At 45.9% G+C, this 15,097-nt stretch overlaps 1 protein-coding gene across 1 annotated transcript in view; it reads right to left on the bottom strand.

The window, feature by feature from the left end:
- Positions 1–15,084, bottom strand: part of LOC139747664 (uncharacterized) — a 41,452-nt gene extending 26,368 nt beyond the window's left edge. Inside the window, exon 1 of the mRNA XM_071660230.1 lies at positions 10,764–15,084. Coding sequence (XP_071516331.1) covers positions 10,764–10,786 — 23 coding nt within the window. The 5' untranslated portion in view covers positions 10,787–15,084. The remainder of the gene's footprint in view (positions 1–10,763) is intronic.
- Positions 15,085–15,097: the final 13 nt, after the last annotated feature.

Below are 15,097 nucleotides of genomic sequence, written 5' to 3'. Positions count from 1 at the left end.
CTCTCTCTCTCTCTCTCTCTCTCTCTCTCTCTCTCTCTCTCTCTCTCTCTCTCTCTCTCTATTTATGGTCATTCTTTCGCCTCGCGCAGAGCTGCACATGAGACGGACAGGTAAAAAAAAGCAGACCAGATGGTCTATGATGAGGTCTATTGCAGGAGGACAGTCACTGGATCCAAAAATTTACGCTGTTCAGTATAGATGAAGATATGATGGTAAAACAGAAGGTTCTTCCTAAAAGTAAAGCAGACGACGCCTTCCCAAATCGAAGCAGAAGGCTCTGTCTCCAAGGAAAATCTGAAATTTTCCTCGCCAAGTGTCTAATATCGAAGAACTGTTATGAAAATGTCGCCGCCACCACACCCCCATTAGGTTTGTCAAGTCAAGGGTAGGACTGTGGCTTAACTCGTACATGGGTTTTGTTCATGAGTGACTGCAGTGATGGGCGGACCGGGCCAAGCGTCTGGGAGAGCCCCTGCGGAAAGGCGGTACACGTAACGTCCACACAATACTGTCGCAAATCCCCTGGTCTAGCATGGGTCTGTGCCCTCATGTATAGTCATACTTGCCACCCATCTTTAAGCCCCTGGTCCCATCCCATACCATCCCTAGCCACCACTATTCCTTTCCATCCCTTCTTTCATGAACCTTTGCCTTCTTCCCATTGCTCCCCTCCCTTCCTGCTGCCCCTTCCATCGCCACCTGTCGTCCGGGACAGACCACATCCATTACCAGACTTGAGGTATGTCAGGTGTACATGACGAGGCGGTGGGATGGGGGATGGTTGTGGAGCGCAGTCAACGACAGGAAAAGCAAAAGTTTAATTCTATACTTTATGACGAGATTCCAGCCTGATTGTATGACGTTGATTGTCCCTTGATCCTTCTGCTTGCACGACCTTGCTTTGTGCCTTGTGCTTGTACCATCCTGCTGCGTGGCTTTGCCTGCACCACTCTGCTTTGTGACAGCTGCTTGCATTACCCTGTGTTGTGCCTTCTGCTTACACCAACCTGCTTTGCACCTTCTGGCACTACCCAGATTTGAATACGTGGAACTGGGAGAGTGTACAGACACACAGATAGAGAAAAACTGACTCTATCGCTCTGAAAGCATTAAAAAAAAGGATAGAATTTTCATTAGATTTGAAAGCAGTTTGCACTCTGCATTCCTAGTGGGTCCCATTCCCTGGTTTTGTAGTTGATTAGATCATCTATAATTGGTATGGCATCCTTTGATAGCTTGAACACACACACACACACACACACACACACACACACACACACACACGGACACAGCAGGGAAGAACCATGGGGAAGCATTTCCATATATTACCACAGACAGTTAAGCACGAGGATAGGATGGTGGCTGCCAGTGGGTGGTGCAGTGGCCAAGAAGGGAGGGAGGAAGGGAGCCAGAAGGGCGGAAGATGGAGGGAAGGTGGGAGTCAGGGGGAGGGAAGATATAGGGAGGGAAGGAAAGAAGGAAAGAAAGGACAGAAAGAGGGAAGTAAGTTGGGAATGGAACATAAGAGTAAGGATAAGGAAGAGTATGAGAGGCAAGAGGAAGAGAGTTAGGGGATACAGGAGAATATAAGTATCCGGAGAGTATAAGGATCTGGAGAGAGAGTATAAGAGTCTGGGATAAGGGCAGGAGACACGGAAGGAGCAAGGAGCATACACACCCACCATAGCGATGTTCTCCTGTGATCACACTGTCGTAGCGAGTCTGGTGACGGATGGTCGCTGGGCAACATCTCTTAAAGCATCGATCCTCGCGTCCAACACCACAACCACGTCACTCACCCCCAGGGGGGAACACGTCACACAACCACGTCCCTCACCCCCAGAGGGGAACACGTCACACAACCACGTCACTCACCCCCGTGGGGAAACACACGTCACACAACACGACCAACCATGAGTAAACCACGGCCAAACCAGTCAGACGAAAACGCAAACTAGAGAGACTAAAACAAACTTCGAGGGGCAAGATTTTCAGTCCAAGGTCAAAGTTCATCTGGTGTACCGTCGCCAAGTGCACGAGATGGGTCGTACTCGGGTTTGTTAGAAGTACGAGACTGTCGCTAAAGATGGTGAAATATACCTGTTCTAACCGTACTAAGAGACTAGGGTGGTCATCGTTTACACTGTTATGTGTCGTCTTGCTTTTCAGTGTAGCAGCTACTGATCCCCTGCAGCAGCTACACCAGTCGACACCCTCACTCCACGAATGATACAGAGTCAACACAGTTGTTTATTTTCTTTAGTTACTAGAGGAATGATGTATTTGGTCACAGGGACTTGATCTAAGCAAGAGAGACTACTACAATATTCTGGTGAATATCATCTCCTCCAGGTGCAATCAGGGGACAACAGTAGACGGGGAAATGTGAATATTCTTGGTTCCTCTAAACTCCTGGAGGTGTCGCGTTCAGGTAGTGGTAGTATACTATGGTCAGATCGGCGAAATCTCAGCCTGAGGCGGTCCATTGTCTAACTAGGCGACCCATCTTGGGAATCCTTCTTGTTACTTTAGCTGTTATTGTGTTACCTGATGTTACCGTATCATTGATCTAAGTTAACTTGTGTTACTGAGGTTGTGAATCATTGATTTTTATCCTTCAAGCGTTGAAAACAAAAATGCTAACTCAGAAGACACTTTCATGGTCGTGGAATGAATGATAGACGTTTCAGTTCTTCTAAAACCGAAAAATAACAGAATTAAGACGAAACGTAGGATGCTAAGATATACACAAGACCGAAAAGTACCAAAATATGCAGAGGACCAGAACGAATTGATGTGGGTCGAAGCTGTGTACAAGAAGAAATTACTGGGTGTGTGGATGTTTGGTGGGTACGGGTATCAACACAAACACATTATTAGACGTTTTGTTGTGTGTGTATATTTGCAAGCGAGACTGTCCCTGTCATGTGTGTGTGTGTGTGTGTGTGTGTGTGTGTGTGTGTGTAATTATCTGTTTGCACAGTACGTGGAGAGAATTTTACATACGTGGGACCTTATCTGCGTGTGTGTGTGTGTGTGTCAAAGGTCAGGAGGGTCAATCATCAAATGGAAGATTCACCTCACACCGGGTCAGCACAGCGCCAAGTCCCTCGCACATTCCTCCCGCCATCCACACCTCATCATCCGTACGTTCCCCACCGGCACGTTCCTCCCGCCATCCACACCTCGTCACCCGCACATTCCCCCGCCACGCCTCCTGCCACCCACACCTCATCACCCGCACATTCCCCCCGCCACGCCTCTTTCCGCCACCCACACCTCATCACCCGTACGTTCCCCCTGCCATTCCTCCCTCCTCCCACATCTTCCTCACTCACGCGTTCCTCTAGAGTCACAGAGGACACCATACCAGTACCCTATACAGTGGAAGGACTTCATTCAGGACCCATAACACAAGGGACTGGTTGCTGAGGACGTCTTTGCCAAGACCACCATTCATTCTGGTCATTTCCTATCGCACTTTTCCCTCCCTCTTTGAATTTCCCTCGTAAATCGAACTCACTGTCTCCTCTGTAATGTCGAACTCTCTCTCTCTCTCTCTCTCTCTCTCTCTCTCTCTCTCTCTCTCTCTCTCTCTCTCTCTCTCTTTTTCCTGTTCGTACTCCCTCCCTCCACCGCAGGTGACCTATGACCTGTACCTCACCCTCGCGCGTGACCACCCACCAGCGCAGTACCATTACTAGACGCAGGGGGGAAAAAAAATGTAAATATTAAAACCAAGGATGCCACTAGCGCCGCCAACCACAGTAATCCCGACCGACAAATCGCCGGAAATCGCTGATGTAATCTGGAGATTACTGTTGCCTGAGGAGATTACTGGTGTCTGAGAGCATGCCACTTATTCCCGACCTCTTCTGCAGCAGAATTTATCACCCAACCTTCCTATCGATTGGCCCAGAAAGTTAGATATTGCTGAGGGCGTGGTCTGGGGGGGGGGGGCAACAGAGGGGCGTGGTCTGACGAATAGCAGAGGGGCGTGGTGTAGGGAGTAGTAGGGGGGCGTGGTCTGAGGATTAGCAGAGGGGCGTGGTGTAGGGAGTAGTGGGGGCCCTGGTCTGGGAGGGGCGCAGTAGAAGGCGTGGTGTAAGGAACAGCAAAGGTGTGGCCTGAGGGGCAGCAGGAGGAGTGGTTCCAGGAGGAGGAGCTGTCTGCGGTGGTTGGTGATCGTTCAAACATTCGACAACCCGACCTTGAGTGTGCTGAAACGCCATCACGTCCAGACCAGCTCCATCTGCTCAAAATGTCTCGTAATCTAAAACGCAATAGTCTGGGGTGTACAGTGATGTATCCCAATGATCTCGGTCCCATTTTCTTTGGCGGGTTCTGTCTCTTCAAAGTCCATGGTTTCTGAGATTCGATTCCCGCCAAATTCCTTCTTCACTAACCCAGAGTCTTGGTTTTCGTGTCGTGGTGAGTCCCTTCCTCTCTCCGCTCGCGCTTCAAGTCATTAATCATAGGATTCATCCTCCTCCTCCTCCTTCTCCATCTTGGACTCTAAGCCTATTAAGTATTACGTTGATGAACACCTGTCGTCGCCTCATTATCTCATGATGATGGCGAAATGAGTCTGTTCCGGCACATGGCTCGCATTCTCCGCTCACGAACTGGGTTTCTTATCATTTTGGTTCCGCCGAAATTCTTTCGCCTACCGCAAAGAACTTCAGCTTTCCTGCGATCATTCATTGACTAGATATCGACATGGAATCTACCCTGGCAGAAAGCTGTCAACTCGGAGAACATGTGGGGGGGAAGTGGGGGGGAGGGGAAAAGAATTCGGATGAAATTGGTATGTGACATATCACATATTTTATGGATTTTGTCAGAAATTTATATTTTCAAACCTTCTAGAATTTTTAGATTTTTTTTTTTTTTCCTCTTCTCTCATTACATTTGTTCTTATCGTCCGTTTCTAATTCTCTCGTGAGGTCTTGCCTCCACTTTTACTAGATCGATTCCTATTTCGACCAGTGTCTTGCGATTAGTGCTGTCCGCGGACAGAAACCCTGCGACACACACATGATCGAAGCTGTTGCGACGGACCCACTGTCTCAAACGACAGATTACAGGTAGTTCGGTACAGTTTCGAGGAGGCGACTACCGAGGATTCGGGACTTTGGTCGAGTCCCATGACACAAACCAGATGTATATCTTTGTAGTCATTGCGACTGAAACATCATCATAGCGTTAGACACACGACTTAAGAAACTTCTGGTGTTGATGGTTCATAAATTGTTTCATCCCTGATCATTACTTCGGACGATGTACCTGACATTGGAAAGGGTCTGTTGTCAAGGCTGTAAGTAAGGATTACTTGAATGACTACTGCCTCGCCTATCCTTCACTGTTCCTGTACCGAGAGACGCCATCAACACACACACACACCAGCCAAGACGAACCAGAATTTTAAGATCGAGGCGCAATACAAGGCAAAGAACACCTCCATACGACGCGAAGAGAAACACGAATTTCCCTGCATGTGTTGCCAAGGATTACATTAGATATTGTGGTGTGTTACAGTTCTATACAGTACAGGAGAGAGAGGAATCTTGACAGATGAGGATTGAAGTGGATCGTGCAAGGGGGATCGTGAGGTGACAGGTGAAGGTTGAAGATGAGACGCAATAGATCCCACAAGGGATTATAGTGTATCATATTCAGTCTGGACGAAACGCCTCCAGACGAAGTTGTCATGGAGAGGGTCTCTCAAGGTCTCTCGCTGCAGGTCTTCTACTTTTCAGAGGTGGTGTTCATGCTCGATAACTGTTCGAATGTCTCTCTCTCTCTCTCTCTCTCTCTCTCCCCGCCGGTGTTTAACACTTGTCCCCCTCCTCGTCGTTTTGTCAAGGCCAGACTGCATAATAAACCATAACTGCGCCACATGGTATAAACCCAGCACTCACCGGGTCGCTCCATCATTGTTTCATGGAGGATATCCCAACCATTGTGGTTCGCTGCTTAAAACGTTCGCCACAGACGAGCGTTTTCTGGGGGTGGGGGGTGAGTCAACCACGACGCCGCGGCGGAGGCGCAGTGAGTTCGTGTGGTGGCTGGACCTATGACCTCCACACCAACATCACGAGGGCCCAGCGCGCGCTCTCGTGCAGCCAGAGAGAAGCGCGGTAATTCACCCTCTTCCTCCTCCTCCTCCTCCTCCTCTTGACATTTGGGGCACGATTAAGGAAGGAGATTAATGGCAGTTGAGGACGATAGCGGTAGACGTCCGCTCCTGGTACCGGAGGAAGTGACATGGCCTTGCTCCTTCCCTGTCCTCGGAGGCGTTCGAGGTCGTTTGTGATGACTTAGATTCGTCGTTCGTCTAGGGTTGTGTAGACTACAGGTGCGGGCGTCGGACCTGCGCGCGTCCCTGTGTGTGTGTGTGGTGGATATATTCTTTCATGAACTTGCAGGAGCGAGGAGGTCCAGGCCCAGAGGTCTCGCTCAGAGCGATACAACGCGAGCGTTGATTCGTAAGCCGTGGCGGTGACCACACGCCGTCACAAGGCGATGTCCGCAGGCGGGAAGGTGGGTGGTATGTAACCTAGACACGATGCCGCGAGCGGGGTGGGGTTGCGGGGGGTAGAGGAAGGACTTATCCTCCAGCTGTAGTGCATGTAGCCCTCCGCCTGCGGCAGCCAACCTCAACTACCGCAAGTATTCAATGTTACCATTTTTGGCTTTTCGTGGCATTGCTGACACTTCCTTAGGTCCCTTCCTTTGTCATACGGTGAATCAAATGAGAAACTATCGTACGACTTTGTGAGTGATTTCCAATTTGCTTGCAATCTCCTGTGATAGATATGAAAAATGTCACATCTAAATACTTTGCCTCTCCCTGACTCTCACTCTCAATATTTGAGTTTGAATGACTCATAGTGGTTAAAACTATCTTTATGTCGTCGATATTATGTGAGTCTCTCAACGTAAATTGTGTCTATGGCTCGTAATTGAGTCGATTAACGTGAAAAGACGAAAAGGACTACGGTATTGTCAAGTGACCTTCTTACTCGAGAGGAGTGCGCCATTTCCCTGCTGCTGCTTGGAGTGCTACCTCGACGCCCAGTAAAGTGGTCATGCTGTTGTTACTGGGAGCTGTTGCTTGACGTTCTCTGTAGCATGTTAAGGAGTGGCCTTCGAGGGAAGAGATATTGCAAATCGGTGAAAGGAAGTTGGGAACGCTTGGGTAAATGTGGATGACTTAAATAAATTCAGATTTCCAGGTTATCAAGTGTTTGCTCCAGGGGTGGAGGGAGTGGTCAGGCCCACAGAAGATCGCACTGCAAAGTCAAGAGCGACAGCTGTAGATGGTTTATTAGGGTCACTCCTCTAGATCTTCATCATAATCTGTATCCAGGAAGGTGTGCTATTGTAATATAGAGCTTAGCTCTCGAAATTACCTTCGCAAATCTTTCCCAAAAGCTTCGATCTGAGTCTTTTTAAAAAGATGAATCTTTCGTTTCCTCAAAAGAATAGAAATAACTTCTCGTCGTCTGCTAATTGCTCTTGCTCTCCAGTACTTCATATTCCAGGTGAGGCATCGCTTCACTGAGGACCCTTACCTGTGACTGGAACCCCCCCGATACTTGTGGCTACGTGTGGTAATCTATGAACAGACCCCACTCGTCTTCAAGTCTTCAGAAGGGCTGCGGCAAGACCACCACATCCGGAGGCTGGGGTGTCACGCCCTTGTGGTCCCGGGAGTTACCTGAGGGTGGCGAGGACGATGCCCCAAGAGGTGAGACTCCTTGACCGATACACGGGGAAGATTCCTCTCTCTCTCTCTCTCTCTCTCTCTCTCTCTCTCTCTCTCTCTCCTTCGTCGAGAAGAACCTTCATAGATGATCGATTGGATCCCAAAAGAGGTGAAATTACCCAAGAAAACCGACGGGGTTTCACTGTTTGTAATGAAGGCTTGAGCATTTCGCCACGAAAAGTAAAGACAATCTAAGGTTAGTTAAGCGAAGGCCAGTCTGTCCTAACCAGGTGAACTCTCTTGCAGATGAAGCAAAAGGTCCTGGATGGAGCCACAGCCACAGCCGTACCCCCCTAGAGAGGCGTGTGTTTACCCTCTGGTTCCTGACTTGTCGTCACTGTCACTTGAGCCAAGGACCAGCAAGCCCGATGGAGCGTTTCGGAGCAGCGCCACCACCAGGTACGGTCGAGCCCCTCCTCATCTTGGGTGTTGATGCCTCCCTACCAGGATGTGGGCCCCTGTAATGTGATGTCGGTTTCAGATGTAAAATCCTCTCGTCTACAACTGTTGTGTTGGTGTGATCAAAAATTTCTCCAAAGTGTTGATTTCAGTTATATTTAATCCGGAACGTCTGATTTCTACCTTATTTTGATTAGGAAAATCCTTCAGATTCGCTTCGAGACTATCTAATAACTAGAGAAGGACGATAGTATAGATTGGGAAGAACTTTAGAAACTGTTTTGAATTTATAGGATCAAAGATAAGAGAGGCAGTAATGAACTTGTATTCAGACTGCTTCAGACTGCTTCAGAAGTTGCTGTCTCGTTTGTTCTTTAATGTGAACTGAGATACGAATCCTGTTCGAGAATCGTAGTGCAGGAAGGGATTGTATAGGCTTATGAAGGATGGATATATAATGGTGAACAGGATAATGATAACACTGGAATTGGCGGGAAAGTACAATTAATAATGGGAGAGTCTGTGAGAGCAAAGATTGGCGAGAGTAATGTCTGTGGAAGGGAAGTGTTTGGGTGTGATAATTCGGTTAGGAGGACGAATGGAAAAAAAAATAATAAGTGGGAGGCAAAGTGACGACAGAAGAATGAGGTAAAATCCAGGGCAGACATTTGGGGGGAAAAAAGTAATGAATGAGACAAAAACTAGGCCAGACAAGGTCAGCTGAAGAAGGTGGCGCAGCCTAGAATTATAAACGCCCAGGGACCTGAGTTTAGTACGAGCGAGTGAGACATTTCATGTAACTGACGAAGCTACTTAGGTGTCATGAATACCTTGGGTAAATGAGGCGGAAAAACTGGAGAGGCTTACTGGGGAGAGACGGAGGAGCCGTCAGATGGTGAGGTCGTGATGAACATATATTGCGCAGGTTGGTAGCTTCTGGAGGAGGAAAAAAAATATGTCCCGTGGTATTTATCACCTGGGCAAATATTTGACATAGGAAAGAACGAATAATCACATGGAGTCTAATGATTCGTGTGATGAAGCTCAAGTTAGTAGCGTGAAATGACACGTCATGTAGAGAATATTCAGCGGGTGTATTCCTTCAAATTCGCTACAAGTCTTCCAGCGACGCTTGAGGCCACATCTGCCGCCCATGGCGTCTGTTGCCCCCCGGCCGAAGAAAGGCGTCCTCCATCACGTCGTCAGCCTCATGCCGGGTCTGTTCGACCCTCGGGCTTTGTGATCCAACGCCTTTACTTAGCAGGTGATATCATTGCACCCGTGTTCACATAGCAATGAATGTCTTTAACACGCAGTAGTAGTAGTGGGCGCCGCGCGCATGGGGTCCGGCTGACTTTATGAATACAAACTTAACAGTCATAACATTTCGTCATACCAAAGGAAGAAATCATTTCTTCCCAGGATGCATACGTCTAGATAACTCCCTCCCTCGTCCTAACCCCCAGCCAGAACGTTATCATTTTATGTTATCTGACTTCCGAATCGGCGACGACGCTCGCGTCATTTGCCTCAAGTAGCGAGCGGCTAGCGGCTGGGCAAGCAAACTACGCTTTAAGCTATGTAATTCAGGGGAAGTGTACGCGCCAGCTATTTCCTTAGCCACCACAAGCAGCGGAAATAGTGTGAGCGACTGAAGAGCATTTTAAGTGACTATATGAAGATGTTGATAGATCTAATGACCACCGACTGAGCGAGAGACTGTAACAGCTTAAACACATATCATTACCGATATTGTTCATTGCCTGAACACTACTAGAGATTCAGCAGCGCAACAATATTGAAGTTAGAATACGTCGAATCAGTCCTTTAGATTAGTATCCATTGAGTACAATAACTTTAGTCTGCAAGTACGAAAGCTTTAAACCTCAGGTATGGTAACGTTCTCAGTAATACTGACATATATGAAGGTTCAAGGGTGACGTGTGAATGTAGTATACATTACCTTGGTTACTCCGGCAATAAAAGTAAACAGTTTACTAGGCTGATGATGATGATGATGATGATGATGTGTGTGTGTGTGTGTGTGGTTATATATTACGTAGTTTAAACAGCGCCGGTGTGCTGGCTTTTGCAAGCGAATACTAATGCTTCGAAGTCCAGATTTGTTTTGTGGGGAGAGATCCCGTGTGTGAATGTTGATGTGGAAAGATGGAGGGTACCTACTACGTATGTGTGTGTGTAGCCTTATACAGATGACTGTTTGCATGTAAGTGGTTGTTGTAATTTTCTGCATATATATATATATATATATATATATATATATATATATATATATATATATATATTACTTATGAAGATGATGTAATACACGAAAGCGCTCGGGTTTCTCGTGTTTCCTTTCCTGGTGGTTCAGCAGTTACGAGGTCACGTGTTTGTTGTAGTTGTCTGCATATATATATATATATATATATATATATATATATATATATATATATATATATATATATATATATATTCCATGCACCCTGAAATACACGGATGATGACTTCTAATCATAAGATTACAGATAATCTGTTTTCTAATTCTTAGGTTAAATCGCGGAGCTGAGACGGAAACATGGCTGAACACTTACCCAAAAAATTTCAGCAACTTCATCGTCTTCAGGACTCGAGGGCCGAGACGCGCGAGTTCGACGCACGCAGATGTCCGTAAGACCTACCCTAAACCTTCCAAGTATTTAGTTTCTTGCGGAACCTTTTCATAGAAAATGTTCTTTCCCAAAACTTGAAAATGTCTTTTACGCAGCAGCGATGCAGCCAGCACAGAGGGACAGGAAACTAGCGAGTGGCGATTGGGGTAGAGAAGAGTTGAGACACCGGAGGAAGGTGGGTGTTCTGGTTAACTCTCGCGTCACACTGGCCGACCCACGGATGGATCCTGACGACAATAGTTCGGAGCGGCTTCTGCGCAACCACGAGCGATCCCTGTCCGGGACTGACTCCCGGCATAGCGGGAGGCACAGCACGTGCTGGAGGGAAGTGGTGATGCCTCAGCTACGCGTGGTACCGCCCGCCAATGTCCTGGCTTACAAAGTATTTACATCCGGGTGCCCGCTAGGGTCCCATTGGCTCCCCTGGCTGCCACTGTTGACCCAGTACCTGAGGCTGTAACGCCAACCCCCCACCCCTCGAGTGCTTGTGGTCTGTGAGGTAGGTACTTGTCGCCACAAGTTACAATTTTGAGTGAAATACAGGAATAGTGCTTGTTCTATAGGTTTTTTTTTTTCATTATGAATGAAATTGATGACATGATTTTGCTTCCGTTCCGTGTTATGATCAATTTGCATATTTGTGTGATTAGGTTTTTGCGCAATACGGCATTTTCTTAAACGGTTGAACAGCACTTTATAATCTTCCTCTCTAGATTTGTTCCATTCAGTCAGAATTCTTATCCAGTGTTAGAATTTCTTTTATCTTCCCTAATTCGTCCTTTGATGAGTGAACCCTTAAAAGCTAACTTATATCCATCGCAAAATGATTTATAGAACCTTGAAATGTTTCCTCTCTTCCAGTGCAGGGATTTCAATAGGTACTGTTCCTTCCAGTAGCCCCTCGTTTATTTCGGGCAATTATTTATACTTCCCTTCACTGGACCTTCTCCAGCAGAGGTGTTTTAGAGTGGGGAGAGGGGGAGTCGGCCGAATTGAATATGCGTTATCTGATTTCACATCTGACAAATGCTGTAAGTGCTTCATGTAACATCTCAACAATCAGGGACCATGAGAGGAATTTCATCAGAGGGTACAACGTTTCTTAGAGTTCCCTTCCCTTCTCCATTAGCCATCCTGTTTTTATCCACTACGGTTTTATGCCATGAGTTGTAAGGCCAAAGAGGCTGTAGAAGATGAGAGAGGAGTGGAATGGAGTCTCTGCTCTGTTGATTTTTCTGTATTTTCTGAGATCCCGGGAAATTCCCGGGCCCAGGTACGATGTACCCCCTGCACCCCCCTCTGAGAGGCCCTGTCAACAATATATTTAGAGGTAATTTAGATACTTAAAGGTAATTTTGATATTGACTAGTGGGTATGGATTACCTCCTTTTACAAATCAAGGAAAACATTTTTGTAACACATTGGGCATAAATTCAGTTCTTAAACACTTCTCACTCCTATGTTCCTGTAGTCTTCACTTCCTTTGATGGATCACATGAACTCGTTCCCTTTGACCCACATTAAGTTGAGAATGATAGGCAGTGTGCAAGGTGTGTAATCTAACAGAGGGCTTGTTAGATCACAGGGTAGCAATATGTAAATCATTCATCCATTGTAGATGGTATAGATATAGACTTGTGCATGGGAAAAAATTGAATTACATGACAATGAAAAGGTACAGCTTAGCTTTTCAAAGAGCTTGAATGAAAAGATGCCAGGATGCAAAAGAGTACGAAGGCGATGCCTAGGTAATATGAAGGTAGTTACAATCCCAGTAATAGAGGTTGCCATTAAGTTGGCGAAGGAGAGAAAGAATTTGGAGGAAACTGACAGAAAATGGCAATGAGTGAAGGGCAAAGAGTGGAGAATATAGAGTCCTGAACAGATAGGTTTAAAAGATGGTGATCCATTTAAAGAGAAAGCCAATCAGAATCTCAGTTGAAGAGTCAATGAGAAGTTATGTAGAAATACCAACTGTTCTGGAGAGACTTAGGAAAATATTGAAGTTATAGCAAGCCTGAGAGAAAGCTTGTAGTAAAACAAATGAATTGGTTTTACCAGACTCTACCTGCAAGTGGTTACTCCAGGAAGATGTCATCTTCAGCAAGGCCACGTCATTTTCAATGGAAAAAAAGGATTGCACGAAAAGTAATACAGTCTCATTCAGGAACTCTCACTAAGAATGTCCCCCATCTTCTTGCTCATGCATGTAATACAGCCTTGAAGCTGAAGAAGCCCCATAAAGAGGTGAAAGCAAACAAAGGGAAAGGGTGTATAGAGGTGGAGTGGTGGTGAGGTGCAGTGGCCGGTGGCAAGCCTGTTTGTGGATGACACTGCATTGTTTGCCGAGAGAGAAGTTGCAGAAAGTTGTACGTGTATCTTATGATGTGTGTATGTGTTGGCTGTTGAAGGTAAATGTGAGTTAAAGTAATGGTGTTTTGAAAAGAAACAAAGTGAAAGTATAGATTTTTTGCACAACCCTTTTGATATGGTTGTAGAAAGACTGGAAGAGGTGCAGTTTAGCATTTAGAAGCTACCTTTGTCAAGTTCAGTGAGATGGAAGGAAAGATAAGGGAGAGAGCACTACAGGGTTAGTCATTGGGTGCCTTAACAGAATAATGAAGGGGAAAGGATGTAAATATGAAAGTGAAGAAAAGATTAAAGGATAGCAAAGTCCTCACCCTGACCTCTGCAGTCAAAACATGGACAGGGTGTCACAGAGGTTAAGAATCTAGGCTGTGGAAATGAAATATTTGAGATGAGCATGTGGTATGACTAAATGGAGTGAAGAAAGAAGTGAAGGGGAGGATGAAAGGTGCGGTATAGTAGGGAATGAATTGTGGAGTGGTAGAGTGGGCAAAACGTAATACTTTGAGGTGGTTCGGGCATGAGGAAAGATAACAAGATGAGAAGTTTACAAGGAGAGTTTAAGATATTGCATTTAAAGGGGTTGGTGTGAGAGGAAGACCACCTTTGATATGGGGAAATAGAATGGAAGAGTACTGGAGGGAGTAGATGGTAGAAGAATGTGAGGAATTGTGTATACAAAGGAAGCATGTAAGAACAAGTGGAAACTCTTTTGCCATGGCCACCCTCTTGTTGGAAGTTCCCGGAAGGAACGGACATCTGAGAAATGTATAGACAGACAGATATTCATAATGATGTCTGAAACTCCATCTCTTACTCACATAAACATCAATGAAAATTTCACAAAAAAGGATAGTCTTGACATTAGCAAAAACTTTTACTCATTGAAATGTTGAGACAAAATTCGTTGCCAAAGCATAGTCTCAAGATGGCTGGCAGGCTTGCATTGCAAGTGGAAATAATTCTGCCTTGCTGTTCTGTTTGGGTGGTCATGTTATCAGGAAACAGCAGTTTTGGTTAACAACTCTGCTACTAATTATGCTGTGCTTCTTAAAATGCATAATTTTTCACTGAACCTCGACTATCCCAAGCTGATCCTTTCAAAACTGATATCTTCAATTACTGACCCTGCATCCGTACACATCAGGTCATGACTTCCTGAATCCTCATATCATCAAGTGAACTATATGGCATCATTATCCAGGCACTAGGTATAGTGTGTGTGTGTGTGTGCGTGTGCATGTATTCTTAAACTGCATGGATGTTTAAGAGTAACTTGAGAAAAAAGTATTCAAGTAATGAAATATAGCATGTTACAATAATGGTAGTGTGGTAAACTTGCATACCAGTAGGTGGTAGTTGATAGGCAGCCAATGACCTGAGAAGTGTATTGCCAGTACTACTCGCCTGGGTGTCAAGAGGGTTAATGATGGCTGCGTAGCAAGCCATCACTTCAGTGATTGTCGAGTTGCACTCCTCTGACCCAGATAGCCCACCTTTTCTTTCTGCCTCACCCACATATGATCTATTGGCATTCAGTCCACAAACAGAATCTCTTTTTGTCATACATAACAATTGATAACACTTAATGCACTCAGCTCATTCTTCATAACTCTAGGTTTTCCTATGGTGAGCACTTATGTGCTTGCCCTGCTTTTTTGGCAAAACAGTAGATGCAGTAGACAGAAGTAGTAGGTAGGAACATTAGGTAGGAGCCTTTGCCAATACTGTGCTAGAATTCCTCTCTGCCAGTGGCCTGTTAAGGGTGATGCACTGAGGCTAAGAAGCAGCACTGGATTTCACTAGTTATGGAGACTCTATTGCCATGGTCAACCCCTTGAGGGAGTTCTAGTTGGAACAGGCATCATAATGGAATCTATTTTTGTTAA

This window comes from Panulirus ornatus, chromosome 69 (genome assembly GCF_036320965.1).
Source record: "Panulirus ornatus isolate Po-2019 chromosome 69, ASM3632096v1, whole genome shotgun sequence".
Taxonomy (NCBI): domain Eukaryota; kingdom Metazoa; phylum Arthropoda; class Malacostraca; order Decapoda; family Palinuridae; genus Panulirus; species Panulirus ornatus.
This window is presented reverse-complemented; position numbering and strand designations above follow the sequence as displayed.